Source organism: Myxine glutinosa, chromosome 4 (genome assembly GCF_964187855.1).
Source record: "Myxine glutinosa chromosome 4, kmMyxGlut1.1, whole genome shotgun sequence".
Classification (NCBI taxonomy): domain Eukaryota; kingdom Metazoa; phylum Chordata; class Myxini; order Myxiniformes; family Myxinidae; genus Myxine; species Myxine glutinosa.
Window position 1 is genome coordinate 132137248 of NC_136264.1, and position 23943 is coordinate 132161190.

General features: G+C 46.8%; 1 protein-coding gene across 3 annotated transcripts in view; it reads left to right on the forward strand.

Annotated features, from left to right (window-relative positions):
• Window positions 1-23188, forward strand: part of LOC137425233 (serine/arginine-rich splicing factor 1B) — a 35335-nt gene extending 12147 nt beyond the window's left edge. Inside the window, exons 4-5 of one of the 3 annotated variants that reach the window (XM_078776434.1) lie at window positions 20728-21404; window positions 22428-23188. In XM_078776434.1, coding sequence (XP_078632560.1) covers window positions 20728-20880 — 153 coding nt within the window. In that variant the 3' untranslated portion in view covers window positions 20881-21404; window positions 22428-23188. Of the gene's footprint in view, window positions 1-20727; window positions 21587-22427 lie in introns of those variants that run through there. The other 2 variants (XM_078776436.1, XM_078776435.1) reach the window with 2 other exon arrangements.
• Window positions 23189-23943: the final 755 nt, after the last annotated feature.

Genomic DNA, 23943 nt, shown 5'->3' on the forward strand with positions numbered 1-23943 from the left:
GGGGTGTTTTGGGTCTTTGGGGGTGTTTTGGGTCTTTGGGGGTGTTTTGGGTCTTTCGGGGTGTTTTGGGTCTTTGGGGGTGTTTTGGGTCTTTGGGGGTGTTTTGGGTCTTTGGGGGTGTTTTGGGTCTTTGGGGGTGTTTTGGGTCTTTGGGGGTGTTTTGGGTCTTTGGGGGTGTTTTGGGTCTTTGGGGGTGTTTTGGGTCTTTGGGGGTGTTTTGGGGTTTTTGGGGGTGTTTTGGGTCTTTGGGGGTGTTTTGGGTCTTTGGGGGTGTTTTGGGTCTTTGGGGGTGTTTTGGGTCTTTGGGGGTGTTTTGGGTCTTTGGGGGTGTTTTGGGTCTTTGGGGGTGTTTTGGGTCTTTGGGGGTGTTTTGGGTCTTTGGGGGTGTTTTGGGTCTTTGGGGGCGTTTTGGGTCTTTGGGGGCGTTTTGGGTCTTTGGGGGCGTTTTGCTTCGTTGGGGGCGTTTTGGGTCTTTGGGGGCGTTTTGGGTCTTTGGGGGCGTTTTGGGTCTTTGGGGGCGTTTTGCTTCTTTGGGGGCGTTTTGGGTCTTTGAGGGCGTTTTGCTTCTTTGGGGGCGTTTTGCTTCTTTGGGGGCGTTTTGCTTCTTTGGGGGCGTTTTGCTTCTTTGGGGGCGTTTTGCTTCTTTGGGGGCGTTTTGCTTCTTTGGGGGCGTTTTGCTTCTTTGGGGGCGTTTTGCTTCTTTGGGGGCGTTTTGCTTCTTTGGGGGCGTTTTGCTTCTTTGGGGGCGTTTTGCTTCTTTGGGGGCGTTTTGCTTCTTTGGGGGCGTTTTGCTTCTTTGGGGGCGTTTTGCTTCTTTGGGGGCGTTTTGCTTCTTTGGGGGCGTTTTGCTTCTTTGGGGGCGTTTTGGGTCTTGGGGGTGTTTTGGGTCTTGGGGGTGTTTTGGGTCTTGGGGGTGTTTTGGGTCTTGGGGGTGTTTTGGGTCTTGGGGGTGTTTTGGGTCTTGGGGGTGTTTTGGGTCTTGGGGGTGTTTTGGGTCTTGGGGGTGTTTTGGGTCTTGGGGGTGTTTTGGGTCTTGGGGGTGTTTTGGGTCTTGGGGGTGTTTTGGGTATTTGGGGGTGTTTTGGGTATTTGGGGGTGTTTTGGGTCTTGGGGGTGTTTTGGGTCTTCAGGGCCTTTGGGGTGTTTTGGGTCTTCAGGGCCTTTGGGGTGTTTTGGGTCTTCAGGGCCTTTGGGGTGTTTTGGGTCTTCAGGGTATTTTGGGTATTCAGGGGTCTTGGTGGTCTTAAGTGTCTTGGGGGCATTATAGGGTCGTCAAAGGTCTGAGGGGTCTCAGCAGTCCAAACGTAATTAAGAGGGTTAGTTAAGGTGTTGATTTTATTTGAAGACGTTTTCATCGCATATAAACAAACGTACCTAACGACATAACCATATATGTTTGCTCTATTATATTTACTAGTGTGACTCGGCACACTCCGCGCACCTCACTACACGTCGTTTCAGAGGGGTAGGCATCTTTGACCAATTCGGTGTCTTTTGGGTTTCATGGTGTTTTGGGTCTTCAGGGCCATTTGGGTCTTCAGGGTCTTTTGGATCCTCTGGGCCTTTAAGGGTATTTTGGGTCCTTGAGGTGTTTTGGGTCTTCTGGGTCTTCCGGGTATTTTTGGTCTTTGGGGTCTTTTGGTTCTTCTGGGTATTTTTGGGTCTTCGGGGTCTTTTGGGTCTTCCGGGTATTTTTGGTCTTCGGGGTATTTTGGGTCTTCGGGGTCTTTTGTGGCTTCGGGGTCTTTAAGGGTCTTTTGGGTCTTCCGGGTATTTTTGGTCTTCGGGGTCTTTTTGGTCTTTTTGGGTCTTCAGGGGTGTTTTGAAGGGTCTTCGGGGTGTTTTGAATTGTCTTCGGGGTGTTTTGAAAGGGTCTTCGGGGTGTTTTGAAGGGTCTTCGGGGTGTTTTGAGGGGTCATCAAAGGTCTGTAGGGTCCCAGCAGTCTCAACGCAATTAAGAGGGTTAATTAAGAGGGTGGGAAATTTTATTTGAAGAAGAAGAAGACGTATTCGTCGCACATAAACATGGTCACGTGAAAAAGTAAGTACACCCACTCCATGTGAAGTTTTGACTTTTTCAACATATTTCAACATACAGCTATTTGATCTTCATTTCAACAATATTGACAGATAAAGGAGATATAATATAACAAATATCATGAAACTTTTACATTTTGTAGTCCATTGTATAATTTAAATAAAAATAAATGCAAATTTCGCATGTGGAAAAAGTAAGTACACCCCCACATTTATCATTACTTCAGGTGCACCAGCTCAGGTGCAAATGATTAGAACATCATTTGAGAGGATCTTGGAGGGATCTGTCTTATTTAAACCTCAGACATTTAGTTTGGTTTGCTCTTTGTTGTTGAAGTGTGTGGCGCGTCACCATGCCTCTCAAAAGAGCTCTCCCAGGCCTTCAGAAACAAGGTTATAGATGCCTATGAGTCTGGGAAGGGATTTAAAAAGATCTCCAAACAATTTGAAATCAATAATTTGACTGTCCGGAAGATCATCTACAAGTGGAGAAGATTCCAAACAACTGCCAACTTGTTCAGGCCAGGCCGCCCCAGCAAGTTAAGCCCGAGAGCAGACCGCAAGATGCTGAAAGAAGTCTCTAAGAACCCCAGAATGTCATCACGGGACCTACAGGTAGCTCTTGCCACTGTTGATGTCAAAGTGCACGAGTCTACCATTAGAAAGAAGCTGCACAAATTTGATCTACATGGGATGTGTGCCAGGAGGAAACCTTTGCTGTCCAGAAAGAACATCAGGGCAAGACTAAAGTTTGCCAATGAACACCGAGGCAAAGACCAGCACTTCTGGAACAATGTGCTCTGGACAGATGAGTCAAAGGTAGAGCTATTTGGCCACAGTACCAGAAGACATGTTTGGTGAAAACCAAAGACAGCATTTGACCACAACAATCTGATACCAACTGAAAAGCATGGTGGTGGAAATATTATGGTTTGGGGTAGTGCTGTTAGCTAGATTCAAAATCCCGTCTCGGAACCGTCTCGATAAATTTTCAATTTTCATAACGGGATCTCAGATCGGCTCGGTTCCTGACAAAGTAATACATAAAAAAAAAAAAAAAAAGGCTTCAAAAATAATGGAATTTCATTACAATATATAAACAACAATGAAAAAAATTCATTTCTGGTGTTGAGTACTTAAATTCCGACTTAGCTTCCATTTACCGGGATGAAATAAAATACACCGCCTACATGCAGATGATCGGCCACCGCTAACGCTAAGCGTTCAATATAGCGTGCTCACCGACCTGACGCACGTCCCACTACCCGTAAGTTTAGCAACCCATTCATCGTGAATCCCCGATGAAGCCTAATAACAATAACATGTATATCTTCCATGAAAGTTTTGTTGAATTATCTCACCGGGACCGGGTTATCTCATTACAGTTTGTATTGTCGTGTAATTTCTTGCTCGGAATGTCAGAGAGAGGGAGAAAATGTTTCTGCCCAGGCATATTCGAGTCCCGGTTGGAGTTTCATTATCATTTTGTGAGTTGTGATCGGGCATGTCAAGCGTTCTCGTAGCTCGCGCGCGTACACGTACGACCGTTCGATATTCATGATAGTTCAATAGATGCCGCGTCCTCCGTTAAGTCTCCGTTAGTGTAAGCTGACGATCACGAGGCTCGGGTTCGGCGGCCACCCGATTTTCTCCCTCTGGGTTTGCTTGCGCCCTTGGTGCTGCAATACAGAGATTCAGGTGCCGTTGTAACCCGGATGTTCCTCTGTTTCGCTTTTCTTTCCCCCTCGCACGACGAGCACCGCAGTGCTTACAAATGGCGAAACTTTCGTCGACGGGATCTACAGAAAAGTGATCCCACACAGCAGAAGTTTTCTTTCGCGAAGCCATGATGTCGGGGAGCTCCGAGTCTCGTTCGACTTCGATATTTTGAGAGAAATGAAGACCAGTGAATCTGTGAATGCATATCTATATATACACAAAGAATTAAGTTAAGCACCCCCCCCGTTTTTTTACAACCTCGCACATTACAAGTTTGTTGTCGTCAAAACAGTGTAATATACCCATGATATTGCTATATTTTCTGGAGAAGTGATATTATGGTCACATAAAAACATAACAATCATGCCGTTTTCAATATTTTATTCTGAATAATTTAAGGTGAAATTTTTTGGGAATTTTAGGCATATTTTCACCTCAATTTAAGTATGGAGCTATAGGTCCATCACGGACAGTGTGGATGACGTTTATGTTTTCTAACGTACAGTCATTGTTCTGAGAAGACCTCTAGCGATCTTTGCGTCAATAACGTGTGTAGGACCCACGTGATCGGATCACTGACTCAACCCTACGTCTCATAGACCCTGTAAGCCGTCGTATGCGTTGCTGTGGCAGGTTGTTCCATTCCCGATGTAATGCACGTTCCAATTCATCCAGATTGGCTATTGGAGGGACCATCTTCGCAATTTGTCGTCCCAACATGTCCCAAACGTGCTCGAGGGGGTTCAGGTCAGGACTGTACGCAGGCCAGGGGATGGTTGTCACAGCACCTTGCTCCAGCAAGGCTCGGACGCGTCTCGCACGGTGAGGCCTGGCGTTGTCATCCATGAAGATGGGATTGACGCAAAGATCGCTAGAGGTCTTCTCAGAACAATGACTGTACGTTAGAAAACATAAACGTCATCCACACTGTCCGTGATGGACCTATAGCTCCATACTTAAATTGAGGTGAAAATATGCCTAAAATTCCCAAAAAATTTCACCTTAAATTATTCAGAATAAAATATTGAAAACGGCATGATTGTTATGTTTTTATGTGACCATAATATCACTTCTCCAGAAAATATAGCAATATCATGGGTATATTACACTGTTTTGACGACAACAAACTTGTAATGTGCGAGGTTGTAAAAAAACGGGGGGGGTGCTTAACTTAATTCTTTGTGTATATATAAAACTGTGTGTGTGTGTGTGTGTGTGTGTGTGTGTGTGTGTGTGTGTGTGTGTGTGTGTGTGTGTGTGTGTGTGTGTGTGTGTGTGTGTGTGTGTGTGTGTGTGTGTGTGTGTGTTATATATATATATATATATATATAGATATGTTACCGGTAGACTCCTAAACGGAGAGGCTGACGTACTTGATATTTGGCACAGACATGGCCATTGAGCCTGGGACGAAAATGGCCGAACTCAAAATATTTGACGATCCATATTTTTTATTCATATTTACCTCAGCGCACGGCATCAGAGCAGGTGGGCGTTGATTCGCTCAGAGCGATCACGTGATGACGCTATGAACGCTATGACGCTATGAAAAAAAAAATCGCTCGCTTTGCCAAGGGGCTCGCCCCTCCTCCCCCCCCCCCTCCCCTCCTCTCCCCCGCCCGGCAATGCCGGGTACTTCTGCTAGTAAATTATAAAGCAGGCGGTGTAGTGATCACCCCTAGAAAAGAGGACTTCCGCTTCCGGTCCCTCGAGCGATGGGGCTTGAAGAGAAGGACAATCTCTCCACGGCATCAAAGTTTGAGTGTTTTCCCGTTCGTTTCTTTGTAAAATTTCCGCTGCGTATTTTGTTGTGTATGTGTTATTGTGTGTTTCTATTTGGTTTTGGTTTTGTAGTTGTTGCAAATTTGTGTGTAATTAGTCGTTTCTTTGTCCGGGCCTCGTGCGGCCTGGTGTCTCGTGCGGCCTCCTCGTCTCGACTTGTGCCCCGCCCCCTATATTCTCGTTTGTTCTTTCACCTCTGCTCCTGCTTTCTCAAATCCACGTTCTCACTTAGAGACTTTTCCCAGATTGTTTTCATGGTTTTGTTGAAATATTTATTTAAATATGTTTAAACCGCAGTGGTGATCCCCCCCCCCCCCCCCCCCCCCCAGGATTTCCATGTTTTAAACGTTTCCCAGTGTGTACCCTGGATAAGAATAGGTACGCCGTATCCCTGCGTGTCGTAGGAGGCGACTAAGAGGGTTGGCGTCAGGAAGGGCATCCGGCCATAAAAAACATTGCCTCAAAAAGAGAACCATGACAATTACAACTACATGTGGGCAGGGTACAGCCCGAAGTGGAGATCGGTTTCTGAGGTTTGGGACATGGAATGTAGGGACAATGACAGGGAGATCAGGAGAAGTGGTGGAAGTATTGGTCAGAAGAAGAGTGGACATATGTTGTGTGCAAGAGACGAGATGGAAGGGAAGTGGTGTGAGAATGGTGAAGGGTAGGCAGGGACAGAAATACAAGTTTGTGTGGCAAGGGTGCTTGGAGGGCGTGAATGGTGTTGGTGTCCTGTTTTCTGAGGAGTTTGTAGACAGTGTGGTGAGTGTGACTGGAGTGAGTGATAGGTTGATGATGGTAAAAATGATGATTGGAAAGCTCTTGGTGAACGTCATCTCGGGATATGCTCCGCAGGTTGGTCAGAGCGATGAAGAGAAGGACAAGTTCTGGTGTGCGATAGAGAAGTTGATGGAAAACGTGAAAGATGAGGAAGTTGTTGTGGTAGGAGGAGACCTAAATGGACATGTGGGAAGGAGTATGGATGGTTTTGACGGAGTTCATGGGGGTTACGGATATGGTGTGAGAAATGGAGAAGGTGAAAGGATTTTGGAGTTTGCTGATGGAGCTGATTTGTTGATTTGTAATACTCAGTTCCAGAAAGAGGATAATAAGCTTGTTACATACACATCAGGTGGGTCGACGACAACCGTTGACTACCTGATGGTGCGTAGGCGAGATAGGGGGCACCTCCGAGACACAAAGGTGATCCCGGGGGAGGAGGCTGTTTCACAGCACCACTTGGTTGTCTGCGACGTAAGGGTGAAAGGTGCGAGGAGAGCTCGGCGGGTGAAGTACCAACCGAGAATGAAGGTGTGGAGGTTGAAAGAGGTGACATTAAGGGAGGCATTAAAAGAGAGGCTGAGTGGGGTCGAGGATGATGTGGTTGAGCTTGAAAGTGGTTGGATGTCAATGAAAGCTTGTCTGTTGGGAGCCGTTGGTGAGGTATGTGGATGGACAAAAGGACCACCGAGGCACTCGGAAACATGGTGGTGGGATGATGAAGTTGGAAAGAGGATTGACGAGAAGAGGAAGAAGTTCAAGGAGTGGCAGAAGGCGAAGGGTACGGGAGCAGAAACAGCAGAGCATGAAAGTTATAAGGCAGCCAGGAAGGCTGCAAAGAAAGAGGTAGCAAAGGCGCAGGAGGCATGTAGGAAAATGTTTGGAGAACGCTTGGATTCGGAAGAGGGTCAGAAAGCAGTATTCAGGATTGCAAAGCAGATAGCGAAAGAGAGGTGTGATGGGGGTGAGCTGCTTGAAGGATGAAGTGGGACAAATCGTTGTCGACCCAGATGGAATTAAAGGAAGATGGAAAAGATATATGGAAATGCTGTTGAATACAGAGAATGAATGGGATGGCAACATAGAGAGTAACCCAGTTTTAGGACCGGCAGAGAAGATAACTGAGAAGGAAGTTGAGGAAGCGATAAAAGCAATGAAGGGTAGAAAAGCGGGAGGGCCGACGGGAGTTGTGGGAGATATGTTGAAGGCAGTAGGAAGTTGGGGTGTGAAGAGAATGACAGAGATCTGTAATCTGGTGGTGAAAGAAGGCCGCATTCCAGTGGATTGGGAACTGAGTACCCTCGTCCCTCTATACAAGGGGAAAGGTGACCCTCTGGAGTGCGGCTCGTACCGAGCGATAAAGTTATTGGAGCATGGAATGAAGGTATTGGAAAGGGTGTTGGAGAGGAGGATAAGGAAGAAAGTGAAGATCGACGAAATGCAGTTTGGATTTATGCCAGGAAGAGGAACGACAGACGCGCTTTTCATTGTGAGGCAGTTGCAGGAGAAGTACATGGAGAAGAGGAAGAAGTTGTTTCTTGGGTTTGTTGATCTGGAGAAAGCATTCGATCGGGTTCCACACAAAGTATTGACATGGGCATTGAGGAAGTTAGGAGTGGAGGAATGGTTGATCAGAGTAGTGATGGCAATGTACAAAAGAGCACGCACAGCTGTAAGGACGAAGGACGGGAACAGTGGTGGGTTTGAGGTGAAGGTGGGAGTGCATCAGGGGTCGGTACTAAGTCCACTACTATTTGTAGCTGTGATGGAGGTGCTGGCTCAGAACGTAAAGGAGGGTTTACCGTGGGAGTTGTTGTATGCAGATGATCTGGTGTTGATTGCGGAAAGTATGGATGGACTGAAGGAAAAGATGAACACGTGGAAGGAATGTATGGAGACAAAAGGTCTGAAGGTGAATATCGGAAAGACGAAGGTGATGGCAAGTGGTAAAGCATGTGGTGAGGTGGAAAGACTGGGAAGTGGCCCTGTGCTGTGTGTAGGAAGGGTGTCGGAGTGAACTCCATTCAGTGTACAATGTGCGCTGAGTGGGTTCATCAAAAATGTAGTGGTCTGAGAGGGTCATTAACCAGTGTGGCAGCTACATTCAAATGTAAGGTGTGCACAGAGGGAGCTGCAGATGGAGGAAATGTTGAGTTGGATCTTGGAGACGGCGTGAAGCTGGAAGGTGTGAAAACATTTTGCTACCTCGGAGACATGCTGAATGGAGAAGGTGGATCAGACTCGGCAACGGTTGCTCGAGTGAGATGTGCATGGAAGAAGTTTCGGGAATTGAGTGGCGTGCTGATGATGAGGGGAGTGTCGTTGAAGCTGAAGGGAAAGGTGTATGCTGCATGTGTGAGAAGTGTTATGATTTATGGGAGCGAGACATGGGTAATGAACGTAGAGCAGCAACGAAGGTTGGAAAGGGTGGAAATGCGAATGGTTCGACGGATGTGCGGAGTATCGTTGAGAGAGAGGAAGACAAATGATGAATTGCGAAAGATGATGGGAATAGAGCCTGTGATTGATGCTGTGAAGAGGAACAGGTTGAGATGGTTTGGTCATGTGTTGAGGAAGGATGAAAGTGACTGGTTGAGAAGAGTGATGGAAATGAATGTAGAAGGAAGTAGAAGACGGGGAAGACCGAGAAAGACTTGGCTAAAGATGGTGGAAGAAGAAATGCGGGCAAGGGGGTTAACAAGGAGAGATGCAGAAAATAGGGCAAAATGGAGAAGATTGTCATGGGGACCGCAAGGCTAACCCCCGCTCTAGCAGGGAAAATGGCCTTTAAAATGCATGTTGTTTGTTGTTGTTGTAGTGATCACCCCCCCCCCCTCCTTATTTTGACTCTGTGACTAAAGTAAACGTAATCAACTTATTAGGCCTAAAGTGGAGATAAGATAACCAACCCCCCCCCCATGGCCCGAGTCCTTATCTTCACAATTGTTATCGCCATGCTGTCTTATCATATTCGTTATCTTAAACGCCAAGATAGAAACAAATTAACTAAAAAAGCCATTGAAAAGTTTGAATGTGAACTCATTCTGGAATCTTGAAGTTAATTCGTACAAAACGAACATTAAACTCATTTTTTCAGTCTAACAGGATGGATAATGACAACATAAAGCAGAGCGAAAAGCGATGTCAGGAAATAGTGTACTTTATATATTACGTGTGCAATCCGAAATGCATTATAGGCTTATAAATATGACTTAAGTTATGTACAGCAATGAAAAACGACAAACTGTAAACATCAAGTCATCAACACATTATGTGGGATTTGAAATAAATCTCAACCAACGTCAATTATTTGAAAGTACCAACTATTTACGAGTCGAATTATTTACTCGCTCGCTAGGCTTCAACAACCTGCGCCGAGATACTGCTCAGCCCCCGGTCGGTCGGGATTTGTTTTTCTTTTTCCCCTCTCGTTATCAAAGTATTTTTCACTTCGCCGCGCCAGCCACAGCCCATAAATCTCAGCTGAAGTTGAGCCGCAGCGGCGGGTCATTGTGATCGCGCAGCGGCATGTTTGCAGTGCATTGTTTGTTGACGAGGGGAAAATCCTGGAACAGTGAGTTTACTTTATCTATCATCGTTTGTGTCAGTTCAGCTGCACTTGCGAAAAATGATGCTTGTGCAGAAGCAGAGTAATGAAAGCAAGGCTCAATAAATGCCTCTATTATGGAAAATATCTGCAAGAAGTTGGAATTTTCACCGGGATTTTTTTACCGAGAAATTGCGTCGGTCAATTTATCTCGGGACCGTCCTGAGACCGTCTCGAAAGCCGAAACCGCCGGGATTTCGTCCCGGTCTCGGATCGGTTGACAGCCCTAGTTTGGGGCAGCTTTGCTGCATCAGGGCCTGGGCAACTCACCATCATAGAATCCACTATGAATTCTTCATTGTACCAGAGGGTGCTTGAGGATAATGTGAGGCCATCTGTCGGGAAGTTGAAGTTCAACCAAAGATGGACCTTGCAGCATGACAATGACCCTAAACATACCAGTAAATCCACCAAGGAATGGCTGAAAAGAAAGAAATGGAGGGTTCTGGAATGGCCAAGTCAAAGCCCGGATCTAAATCCCATCGAGATGTTTGTGGGGGGTTTTGAAACGAGCTGTGCATGCAAGAAACCCCCTCAAACATCGCACAGCTGAAAGAATTCTGCATGGAGGAGTGGGCAAAAATTTCTCCCAGTCGATGTCAGAGACTGGGAGACAGTTATAAGAAACACCTACTTGAGGTTTTCTGCCAAAGGGGGCAATACCACCTATTAGAGCCAAGGGTGTACTTACTTTTTCCACATGCGAAATTTGCATTTATGTTTATTTAAATTATACAATGGACTACAAAATGTAAATGTTTCATGATATTTGTTATATTATATCACCTTTATCTATCAATATTGTTGAAATGAAGATCAAATAGCTGTATGTTGAAATATCTGGAAAAAGTCAAAACTTTACATGGGGGTGTGCTTACTTTTTCACGTGACTGTACATACAGACTTGGCATTTAATATGGAATATTTTTTTGTGGGGGTGAACTTCCTTTTCAAGATGTCTTAGAACCAAAAGTTCATTGGAATTATGTTGAAATTATTCTAGATTTTGTTAATGTGACCTTTAAAAGAAACAAAAACCACATTTGACATTTCGAAGCAAATATATTGATCCTTGAAGGTGATGTAAGCTGACATCGAACTCAATTCATGGACAGTACTGTGTTAAACTTCTGTACGTTTCCCAGAAGTATCTCTTTATTTTGCACATTAGGCAATTAAAAAAAAAAGAAAAAAAAAAGTTAAATTACGACTGGGATTACGGACAGTAAAATTACAGTTCAGTACTTCGTTTTGCGGGGAAAAATGGCCTCTAAAGGTGGTTATATATATATATACTTCGTGTAACCCCCACGAGCATTCAGGAGAGCACGGACACGTTGACACATGCTGTTCACAAGATTTGCCAAGGTTTGGACAGGAATCGCTTGCCATGCAGTGACAATAGCATGCTGCAATTCACGCACAGAGGTGGGCTGCTGGTCCAAGTTGTCGATTTGACGCTTTAATTCTGCCCACAAGTTCTCTATCGGATTCATATCCATGGACATGGCAGGCCACTCCATATGCTCTACACCACGGTCAGCAAGAAAGTGTTGGATCATGCGAGCATGATGAGGCCGTGCATTGTCATCTTGGAAGACAAAGTTTCCTCGAAAGGCTGCACGAACAAATGGAAGCAATGTTTCTTCCAGAATGGCCCTGTGCTTGAACTGGTTCAGGTTTCCATTCAGAACAACCATGTCAGTTTTGCCCCCTGCATGAAAAGCAGCCCAAACGGTCACCCCACCACCTCCAGCTTGGACTCTTGGCACTATACAATCTTCGTTGTAGGCTTCATGCACTTGTCTGCGCACTCGGACGAGCCATCTTGACGATAGACCAGAAATCTAGACTCGTCACTGAAGATCACGTGATTCCAGTGTCCTGGCTGCCATTGACGGTGCTCTCTGGCCCACTGCAATCGGCGCTGGCGGTGTTGTCTGGTCAGACGTGGCTTTCTCAGGGGACGCCTGGCACGATAGCCTGCTTGAACCAGTCGTTGGTCGACTAGCCTTCTGGATACAGGCACATTTGTCAGTTGCTGCCACTCAGCCCTAAGCCGATTAGCTGACTTGGTACGGCCATTGCGGACTCACCGTTGCAGCTGGCGATCATCCCTCCTTGTGGTTCTGCGGGAACGTCCTGGCCTCGGTATTGGAGTAGGGACACCCCCTGAGCATTTCGTTTCAGGATATTTGACACCTGACCTTGAGTGATGCCATACTGCCGAGCAATAGCACGCTGTTTCATGCCGGAATTTCGTAAAGCCACCACTCCATGACAAACAGCATTGTCGAGTTGACGGACCATCTCCAGAGGAAGCGGCAATAACTTTTGGAGACGTGCAGCAGTTGTTTTCCACTAATACAGAACGCAACAACCCTTGTATACCCGACTGTGAAGCCAATCTTCAAATGCACCTGTCCGGAGATTTTGCCATGCCCCCTGTGATATAATCCTGTTGTTGACCTCTTGCTGCGACAGACAATCAGTGACATGGTTCTTTTAACAAATAAATCACCAAAGTGTAAAAGAAACTCACCAGATTGATATACTGATTTAAGAAAGTAAACCCAAGTCAAGAAAAATATATATATTCCATATTAAATGCCAAGTCTGTACATGGCGACATACATAACCATATACGTTTGCTCTATTTTAATAAGATATTGGTGAATACCAGACAAATAATTCGCCTTCAAACATAATGCAAAAGGACCGAGGCGCAAGTCAAGATCTGCCCCTCTCCCCGCTGAAGAGGGAGGGGGGAGGGCTCGATCACCCAAAGCTCTGTTCTTTCTTGTTTTACATCAATTTGATTATGAATTGCAATTTTTAATTCACATGTTATAATAATGTGGTGGAGCAAATTTCGGGACAATTGGCCCAGAGGTATGGAATTGTATAACAAACAAAAAGGAGCGTGACGCACAGATGCAGCGGACAACTCACTCTTGTACGTAGATACTATCAAAAATACCCGTCCTCGGTGATGTGGAAAGCAAGCAAATTTTTTTTTTAACCGAATTAATATAATCGTACAGATGCACACCATTGGGGTCCTTTTTGTGTGCATGCAAAGTTTACAGTTTCTAGTTGTCAATGCTGTGGAGCTATGGTGCTGACAAACACACACAGACACGCACGCATTTATTTTCTTGTGACTCCGTGTGGTATCGTTGAAATATTGTTACGGTTTACGCCGCCCTTCCTGCCCTTACCAAGGGGAGATTAAGCCCCTTGTTCTTTCTGGGTCGGCGTAACCGAGAGACTTGAAACGCCCCTCCCGGGCAAACGCAAGGTAGGGTTTCGGGACAATTCTCGCACGTACCTAAATACCTGCGCCGCCGCAGAAGCGGGGAAGCAAGCTTCGCACGAGCCACGCGTAATTTAAGTACACCGAGCGGATTGCGTACCACGTGGTCTGTGCAGTTATCTTTGGTATTGGAACTCGATTAGAGCGGTTCTATTCGTACCACCACGCTTAGTCAATGATGGAAAAGACGAGACGGTCGAATAAAGGAAGAACACAGGTTTAATTATTATTTACACCTATATGTACAAGTCGGTAGAAGTACAGAGACACAGAGCAGTCTTAATCAGTCTTATGTTAACCCCAGACACGGGCCCGCTCACACTCACAAAGGGGAAATGAAGGCAGGATGATGATCACGCGCTGCCTTGGTCGTCCAGGAACGGCCCCATCCGGCGTGGCTCTCCCCGGTCACAGCACGTCCCGCGATGAAGGCAAGCAGGTGGTGGAAGGGATCCTTGTAGCGCGTCTCTCGAACAAAGGGCACAGCAGGAAGGCGGGAGGGAAATGTATGCGTCTCTCGCCGGCCTGGCGGTTTTCCACAGCGCGTTTAGTTACCGGCGTGCTCTCACTCGCGTAACCCAATAGAGGCTCTGCCTCAAGCTCAACCGAGCGTTTAATTGGTAAGAGCGCTTATAGCTTGGTTAATGCGCGTCTTCTCTCAGAACTACTCAAGCTCAACACCCAGCGCATGCCCTTCTCACAACCTCTCAAGCTCATCACCCCGCAGAACTGCGGTGGGGGCTTCGCGCAACGGGTTATATTGCCAACCCCCTTTGCCCTCTCAAATGTTCTAACCACGCCTTGTGACGCAGTGCCGCAGCCACTCCCTTCGAGCCCTGATTTGCGGCTCGCGCTTACCGTCAGCTTTTCCTCCACCCTCCTTCGGTCTTGCCTCGATTTGCCAGGCCTGCCTCGTGTTAATTTGCACCAAAAGTCAAAGGCGGCATAAGGCAAGAAAGGACCTAACTCATTTTTCTACTCAACGCAAAACTAACACAGGAAAAGGACGATGCTTACACATACTAAGAAATAACTGAACTATCGCGAGGCTACGTGTTGTTGTGTGACTAACTATGAGGGGGAAATTTAACCTTTATTGTACAAACTCAAAACCGCAACACTACCCCTCTCCCTCGTCAGACTCGTCCCCGAGTCGAACCCAACAAAAATGGAACGACCGGTTTTGAGAATGATCTGCAAATTACTTTTACTTTTACATGTGACATATAGGTGTTGTTCCCTCTAACATTTACTCTAACCCGTGGGTGCGACAGTTTTAAAACACTAAATATGTCCCCCCCCCCTATTGCGTTGAGTAGCTAATCTAACAGAGTCACGCCCACAACTAACCAAATCCGGAATTTGTCAAACTAAACACACCGCCGGTGGCAGCATCTTATATTTACAAGCACAGAAAAACTTACTTTATTACAGTTCTATGACCCAGCACCTGTCCTTTTTGGAAGAGAAGATTGGAGGGGAAAGAAAGCAGAGCAAAAACACAAACACACTCAAAAATTCATAACACTTGCTGCTTGCTTCTTGCATCTTGATTCTTGCTTCTTCTGTGTTCCTATCAAACCGGCTAGCCCCCGGACCAGCATACAGGCCATTCCTGATCTTCAGGGCTATCTACCTTACAAATCTTCTCGTCCCTAGCACACCATAATAAAAATGCACAACAATGCGTTTATTGTATGTGTTTGTCAAGCAGGGCCAACCTCATGTGGTCCGACTGCGTGACATTCATGCCACTCAAAACAAGTGGTCCGAAGATGCAAGGTGATGCTGCAGCAAGGTGCTGCACAGCAGAGGTGCAAGGCCACAAAGACTTGTGGTCCATAAGTGTGTTTGTGGCAGCAAAGTTACACAAAAGGATATGGCAGCAAAGTGCTGCGCTGTTCGGCTGCACAGATGTAGCAAGGTGCAGAAAGATGCTGCACAGGTCAATGGTGCTGCACAGTTCCACCTCCAAAATGGTCCTGGGGTGGGGGGGAAAGACAAAGCACGACCAGCAAAGCGGAAAGGGCGCAAAGGTACACAGCAACACAAGGTAATGCAGCACAAGGGGCGTGGAAGAGCGAGCAGAGCAGGCTCGTCCCTAGCTGTCCGTACCCCCCATCGTCGGCTTACACCACCCTAGCCCTTCCTTGTATTTACAAATTCGTCTCGACATCTTGTCTCCCATATCCTCCTCTATACCAAATTCGTCTCCCAATCCCTCCCAGGAAGGAAGGAATGGAACAAGCACAATGTCTCATCACGTCCTGATGCGTCTCACTTACTCAAACAGTTTCACAGAGCCTTGGTGTGGAGTTTCGTCCTCCTTGGTGACTGGCTGTGGATGGCGCGAAGGGATTTCTCATCCTAACTACACAACTGACATTTACTTTTAAACTACCCGGGGTCGTACCCTGCCAATCGGCCATCTTTAAACTATGTGGTTCTAAAAACCTGAATTCCCATTGTCCACCCTGTGATGCTCTCCAAAATTTGGGTCTCACACCCACTGAATTTTCTCTCTGTGCCCTTGCACAATTTCGGGGCTGGGTCGTGTGGCTCCACTAGCAGGTCCAATTACCTGTGCACCTCCGCCACTGAAGTCGCCACCCGAGCTTACCTGCTCCTGCGACTACCTAAACTGGGGAAGGCCCCTCCTAGCACTTTACCCCCTGATGCCCACCTTGGCATTGGGCAACCCGGGTCCTCTCCTGGGATCCTCGGGCCACATTCACAGCTACCCTAACTGGCTCCCAGAGCCTACCTGCGGCCTCACCTAGCCGACAAACTACAAGTGGCGGAGTGCCCCAATAACCATACGCACCAATTAAACCACACGCCCAGCCATGTCACTGACTCATGCACCCTCCAAAGCACTACTTTGCCACTACCTGCACCACAGGTGTCATATCCATACAAATTTACCTGAGCCCTCGACCAGACTTTACACTACCCACCCCGGGCTTTCGCGAATGGATTCCATCTCACCCCATTCACTCCTTTGCACCATGCATTCCACATCTTTTATTCCACACCAAGCATTCCACATCAAATATTCTCACACATCATTTGTCTCACGCACCTTTTTTTCCCTCGCACACCTTTTGTGCTTATACACCTTTTTCCTCATACACTACTTTCCATACCCCTCAACACAATTCCATTTGTCTCAAACACACAATTCCTCACCAAGCCCACAGCATCATCAAACTAACTACTTTTCCCCTAAAACTCGTGCTTCCCCGGCATCCCGTTGCACTATGCACTCCCTTCGTCATTAACATCCACCTAAGCTACCTACGTCCCCACTATAGGTACAATGTCACAACTTAAATCTTGTCTCTAAGGTCTTCTAGTTCCCTACCATTATCCTAGCCCTCCCTCGGCTAGCTTCGGTGCCCCATGGAGGTAACCATCGCTGGCCCCCCATGTGCCTATCACTGCCATCCCCCTAAACTAATGCTCATGGGCTCTGTTTGTGTGAGGAATGGTGAAACTACCATTCCTCCACGCAGGGTACACTATCCTCATCCGTACACTTCACTCGAGCCTCTTCGTGTGGAAACAACGCTGTCATGGCGCGGCCTCGAAAGGCCGAGCGATCCATGCGGGTGGTTTGTCTCCTGTATGGGGTGTCCGTCCGGCATTCTTGATCCAGGGGAGGATGCATGGATGGGCCGAGGTTCAGGGCCCCATCTCGGCACGGGGCCTCGCGGTCCCACGCACGATGACCCAACCGCCCACGGTCGGAGCACCGCACCCGCCAAGGTGCGCGGCTCCGAAATCTCCTACCTCCCCTTGAACCTTGCCGATTGCCTTTTCCGCCACGGCTCAGCACCAACCATACAGTGCGGGGGCCAGCACGGGTCATGCACGGCGGTCCTTGTGAAACCGTCGCGGCATCGATCCCCGCCGGTCCCTGCTGCACACAACTCACCGAGGGCTCACGTCGGCTATCCATCGCGCGAAACGCTGCCCTGGTCGGTGTCAATGCTTGAGCCGTGTTCTCACCACTCGCGACCCACTCCGCACTCGCACACCCAGGTGTCCCCGCTCCTCCCATACACTCCGTTACCGTACACCTATGCGCACTCATGCCCCTCACACACATCAGTACGCACTCTTCTTCTATGCACTCTTCTACCGCACAACCAGGTGCGCACGCGCCTTCCACACACTTCATTATCGCACACCCTTGCACACACCCTGGCGCACACTCTTCCGTTACACACTCTAACACCCCCCGGGTGTGCACTCCTGCACACACTCTGTAACACGCTCGGGTGTGCACTCATGCACACACTCTGTAACACGCTCGGGTGTGAACTCATGCACACACTCTGTAACACACTCTCCTGTTACACACCCAATCATCGCACACTTTTTCTCCACGCACTCTTCTCGTGCACATTCCGTCATACACTTTTCTCTCACATGCTTTGGCGCACACTCTTCTCGCACACGTGCACCAGTCGCCCTCGTACACCGTACAATGGACCTTCCGCGACCGCCCGGGTTTCGGCTCTGTCCCAAGCGCGCCAAAAACCCTTTCGTGCCAAACACATTCGCGCCATTATTCCTACTCACTTTGGGGACCTCCTTTTCCGCCAGCACCTGCAAACTTTTTATTTCGTTAGCAAGCACGGCATCACGGTGTGAATACGAACTTTGTACATATTCCATCTCATTCTCCCGTGATATATTTTCTGACTCTGCCATCTCTTCGGCCCCAATTGTTTCTTCAATTTGAATTATTTCTTCGACGACCGCCAGCGCGCATAAATTTTTTTTGTCCAATTCGGTGACCGTCGGCTCTTTTACACCCCGCTCTCGCGTCGCGATCTCCATAAGCCCCGTCAATTTGGCTGTCCCTCGCTCAAGCTCGCTCCCCACGCGTTCCTCACACCGCGTCACCTCGTTGCATACCATTGCGACCTCCTCGCTCAACCTGCGCCCGATGTCCTCCCCTGCTTTTTTAATGTCCTTTTTCGACGCCACCCGAAATTTTTCCAATTGATTATTTTGGGCCTCCATTTTGTTTTCCAACCCATTTTTCACCTCTTCCCATTCCCGGGTGGATTTGTCCCCCATTTCCTTCATTTGACCACCCATTTTGTTTTCCAACCCCTCCATGTTACACCTTGCTTCGTCCCTCATTTCTTTCATCTGACCACCAATTTTTTTCATGTCCCGGGTGGATTTGTCACTTGCCATTTCTATGGTTGCTCGTAATTGAGTTAGGAGTATGTACAGGTCCGAAACCGCTGGCACTGCGGGCTCGGCTCTCGTCGCCACATGCGAGGCGCCGCCATGTTCTTCCCCTGCTGCCGCCCCCTCATCAATTTCCTCCTCTTCTACCAACTCTTGCTGTGGTTCCTGGGTCATCAATTCTACCTCTACCTCGTCTTCTACCCCCACCGGCATTCGACCGCCTTGGCGAGCCAAGGTACGAGTATAAAATTTTGGATTTAATAACTAAATTTCGTCCACTCGTAATTTTGAGTATGTGAAGCGCACTCCAGGTCCAATCCCACTCCTGACACCAAATGTTACGGCCAATATGTACAATCTGGTGTCCAAAAATCCCACTCCTGACTACCAAATGTTATGGTTGTCGCCGCCCTTCCTGCCCTTACCAAGGGGAGATTAAGCCCCTTGTTCTTTCTGGGTCGGCGCAACCGAGAGACTTGAAACGCCCCTCCCGGGCAAACGCAAGGTAGGGTTTCGGGACAATTCTCGCACGTACCTAAATACCTGCGCCGCCGCGGAAGCGGGGAAGCACGCCTCGCATGAGCCACGTGTAATTTAAGTACACAGCGGATTGCGTACCACGTGGTCCGTGCAGTTATCTTTGGTATTGGAACCCGATTAGAGCGGTTCTATTCGTACCACGCTTAGTCAATGATGGAAAAGACGAGATGGTCGAATAAAGGAAGAACACAGGTTTAATTATTATTTCACCTATATGTACAAGTCGGTAGAAGTACAGAGACACAGAGCAGTCTTAATCAGTCTTATGTTAACACCAGACATGGGCCCGATCACACTCACAAAGGGGAAATGAAGGCAGGATGATGTTCACGCGCTGCCTTGGTCGTCCAGGAACGGCCCCAACCGGCGTGGCTCTCCCCGGTCACAGCATGTCCCGCGATGAAGGCAAGCAGGTGGTGGAAGGGATTCTTGTGGCGCATCTCTCGAACAAAGGGCACAGCAGGAAGGCGGGAGGGAAATGTACGCGTCTCTTGCCGGCCTGGCGGTTTTCCACAGCGCGTTTAGTTACCGGCGCGCTCTCACTCGCGTAACCCAATAGAGGCTCTGCCTCAAGCTCAACCGAGCGTTTAATTGGTAAGAGCGCTTATAGCTTGGCTCATGCGCGTCTTCTCTCAGAACTACTCAAGCTCAACACCCAGCGCATGCCCTTCTCACAACTTCTCAAGCTCATCACCCCGCAGAACTGCAGTGGGGGCTTCGCGCAACGGGTTATATTGCCAACCCACTTAGCCCTCTCAAATGTTCTAACCGCGCCTTGTGATGCAGTGCCGCAGCCACTCCCTTCGAGCCCTGATTGGCTGCTCGTGCTTACCGTCAGCTTCTCCGCCACCCTCCTTCGGTCTTGCCTCGATTTGCCAGGCTTGCCTCATGTTAATTTGCACCAAAAGTCAAAGGCGGCGTAAGGCGGCATAAGACAATAAAAGGCGGCATAAGGCAAGAAAGGACCCAACTCTCATTTCTCTACTCAACGCAAAACTAACACAGGAAAAGGACGATGCTTACACATACTAAGAAATAACTGAACTATCGCGAGGCTACATGTTGTTGTGTGACTAACTATGAGGGGGAAATTTAACCTTTATTGTACAAACTCAAAACCGCAACACACTCTTGTACGTAGATACTAGCAAAAATAGCCGTCCTCGGTGATGTGGAAAGCAAGGAAATTTTTTTTAACCGAATTAATATAATCGTACAGATGCACACCATTGGGGTCCTTTTTGTATGCATGCAAAGTTTCCAGTTTCTAGTTGTCAATGCTGTGGAGCTATGGTGCTGACAAACACACAGACACACACGCATTTATTTTCTTGTGACTCCGTGTAGTATCGTTGAAATATTTTATATGGATCTATTAATTTTCCAAGTCTAATTTGGTGACTGAATTGTGAGACATTTATTTCGTGGTTAAAAAAATGTACGCAGCTCTTCATTCTCGGAAGATAATATCCCGCAGTCTAAGGTATGACAGTAATTTAAACTTTTTTTGATAATTGAGGGAGTGAAGCAAGTGGTAAGAAGACTGTTGTATATCCTTTGTCTATAAATCCAAAAATGCTAATTGTCAAAGTAACAGGTTTTCTTTGTCTTCTGCTCTTGGCACCTGACCTGTTATGACTGAGTCTTGGACAGTCAAGAGCTGACTCCTGGACACTCACCTCTTGTGACATTTGATGGCATCGCTGTTGGATTTGGTTGTGCTCCTTCGCAGGGTGAGACATCTTACATCCGCGTTCGTTTGGATGGGCCACGGAGCCCCAGCTACAGCCGGTCGCGCTCACGCTCCCGCACCCGCAGCTCGTCTCCCAAGCAAAGACGCGGCTCGCCACGTTACTCCAATGATCGTTCTCGCTCACGCAGCTAGAGCCCTTTGCTACCACTCCCTGTTTCGACATCTGTCCTTCACAAGTCCTTGTTGCCGTCGGTGCCCTCAGATGGTTTTGACCCGTGTTGGTTTTCTTAATTGATGTATTTTAGAATGATCAAATGAGAAAAATGTTAATTTTATTATGTTGACTTCCTTCCCTCAACAATTATGCATCCTTTTCTTTTCCTGTCTAGATCATTCTTTCTGGTACAGTTCTTGGGGAAAACATTTGCTTTTTTTTTTTTTTGGTTTGTTCCTCCTCTGTAGTCTTCACTTTATGCACAAATAAGCCCTCAAGTTCATCAGACAGACTGCCATTGGCTTTTCCAAAAGACTCGAGTCTGCAGAAGACTGTCCAATCATCGTCTTTCTGTGTTGCTGTATGTTCCTATAGAATCGGGCTGGGATGCCTCGCGTGTTTGGATTAGCATGTTGAGGAGGAGCAGGACGAGGTGATGCGTGTTGAAAGGAGGGATGTGGAAAGCAGAAGCGATTATCGGCTGCAGTGTCTGCGCCGTGCGGTATGCTCCCGGCTGTTTTTTTTGGGGAGGGTTTTAAAAACATTTTTTTCTCCTGTCTATATCTATATCACTATTTCTCTCATCTTTATCTCTCTTACCCTCTCTGTCTCTCTCTCTCTTTCTCTCTCTCTCTCTTTCTCTCTCTCTCTCTTTCTCTCTCTCTCTCTTTCTTTCTCTCTCTCTCTCTTTCTCTCTCTCCTCTCTTTCTCTCTCTCTGTCTCTCTCTCTCTTTCTCTCTCTCTCCCTCTCTCTCTCTCTCTCTCTCTCTCTCTCTCTCTCTCTCTCTCTCTCTCTCTTTCTCTCTCTCTCTTTCTCTCTCTCTCTTTCCCTTTCTCTCTCTCTCTCTCTCTCTCTCTCCTCTCTCTCTCTCTCTCTCTCTCTCTGTCTCTCTGTCTCTCTGTCTCTGTCTCTGTCTATGTCTCTCTCTCTGGCTCTCTCTCTCTGGCTCTCTCTCTCTCTCTGTCTCTCTCTCTCTGGCTCTCTCTCTCTCTCTGTCCTCTCTCTCTCTCTCTGTCTCTCTGTCTCTGTCTCTCGCTCTCTCTGTCTCCTCTCTCTCTCTCTCTCTCTCTCTCTCTCTCTCTCTCTCTCACTATATATATATATATATATATATATATATATATATATATATATATATATATATATATATATATATATATAATCTTTTACATATCTATCTCAAACTGAGTCTCCATTTGATTTGAACATTTGCTAGGAAGCGAAGAGCTTTATCGCTGCTCCAAGTTCGAGGTTTTTTAGGCCAAGTAATTGCAACATACAGGTATTGGCCGGGTTTCGGTTGCATTTTGTTTGTACAATATGGACCGATTTCTTGCAAATGCCTTCATGGGGCTATTAATCGTTTTCCACAATGAGTTAACCTTCATGGCTTTTGCCATACACCTGAGACCCAAATTTTTGCATCCCCTTTTCTTTTCTTTTCTTTTTAAAAATAATCTTCAACACTTGGAATTTTTGTTTCTAACCCTTTGCCCCTCTTTCTCTGCTCTTGCTCGTATGAAGGTGTCCTTGGGAGCAGTCATTTGGACCCGGATGCATTAGGAGGATGTGTAGGCATTATAGGAGGCAAGCACCCGAGGAACGGGGAAACGAGGAGCAATGGATCCATTGGATATACTCTATCGAGGAGCAGCGAGGAATTTGGCACATTAGGAACCCAAATGCAGACTGGATTCCGAACACGGAACGTCGCTGGAGGGATCACCCCATGGAATTGGAAACGCGTAAAAATGGTAACTTGTTTATTGTTTCCTCTGTGGGTGGTGCCACTGGAAATTACCTGAAGCTTGAATGGATCCAGGAAAGTAAAAAAAGAAAAAAAATTCCCTTCACATATTTGGGTTTCATAGTCTAAAATATCCTACTGTTAGGTTAGCCAGCATAGCATTAGACAACCCCAATATTCTCCATTTCCTTAAAAACTCGGACATGTGCCAGCGTGGCGTTTCGAATAATTCGCCAGTTCGTTGAATTTTAATTGTTTCTTTCATTCTATTTTGAAATTGTTATTGAATCAAAAATATGAAAAAAAAAAACTTTTCTTGCAGGTGATTTGACCTTTGTAGGCCATGGGAATTCTTTGAAAGGCATTTTGCTTCCTTCATTTGACTTTCAACAAAGCCAAGCGCTTCCCCTAAACAAACTGCCAGTGTGATATCAATTATCCTCTTTACTGTTGATTGAAAGATGCCCCTTTCGTGGTACATATCGCCATTTTGGCAAGTTGAGTATCTGATCCAATAAAATTATTTTTAGCATTTGCACACATTTGTTTGTCTGGGAAAAATATATACATATACTACTAGGGCATGCTTGCACACTGCAAGCAGATATTGGGGTGCATACTACATGCAGACATAAGAAAATAAGCTTTATTGGTTTGTTGAAGTAGATTGTGACAAAGCTATTATATATTTACCCCCGCCACCGTGGGTGGACGGAGGTTGTGTTTTCACCCTTTGTCTGTCTGTGAGCAGGATATTTCAAAAAGCTATGGATGGATTCGGATGAAACTTGGTGGAAGCTTGTGTGTGTGACAATGACAAATTGATTAGATGTTAGTGAAGATCCAGATACATTTTTTTTTTAAGTGGTTCTCACCTTGAGATGGGGCCGAAATCTATATATGGCATTATATTTCAAAACGTGTACGGATTAGACGAAACCTGGTTGACAGGTTGGGTATGCGACAAGGACTAATTGATTGGATTTTGTTTAAGGTCCGGATCTGGATACTAGAATCATTAAAGTGATTCTTCAAAATTGAGAGATAGGACCAAAATGATATATAGCACAATATTTCAAAAAATTGTGGATTGGTTTTGACAAAACTCAGTGGATGAGTTGGGTTGGTGACGAGGACAAGCCGATTATATTTTGGTTCAGTTCGATCCAGATCCAGCCTCACAGTTGGATACAAAATGTTAACTGTTCAGCCTGGCAGATGTATGTGCGCTACCAAGTACCGTTCGAGTTGATGGAGTGAATCGGGCTTGCATTCTGGAAGCGGATAAATAAA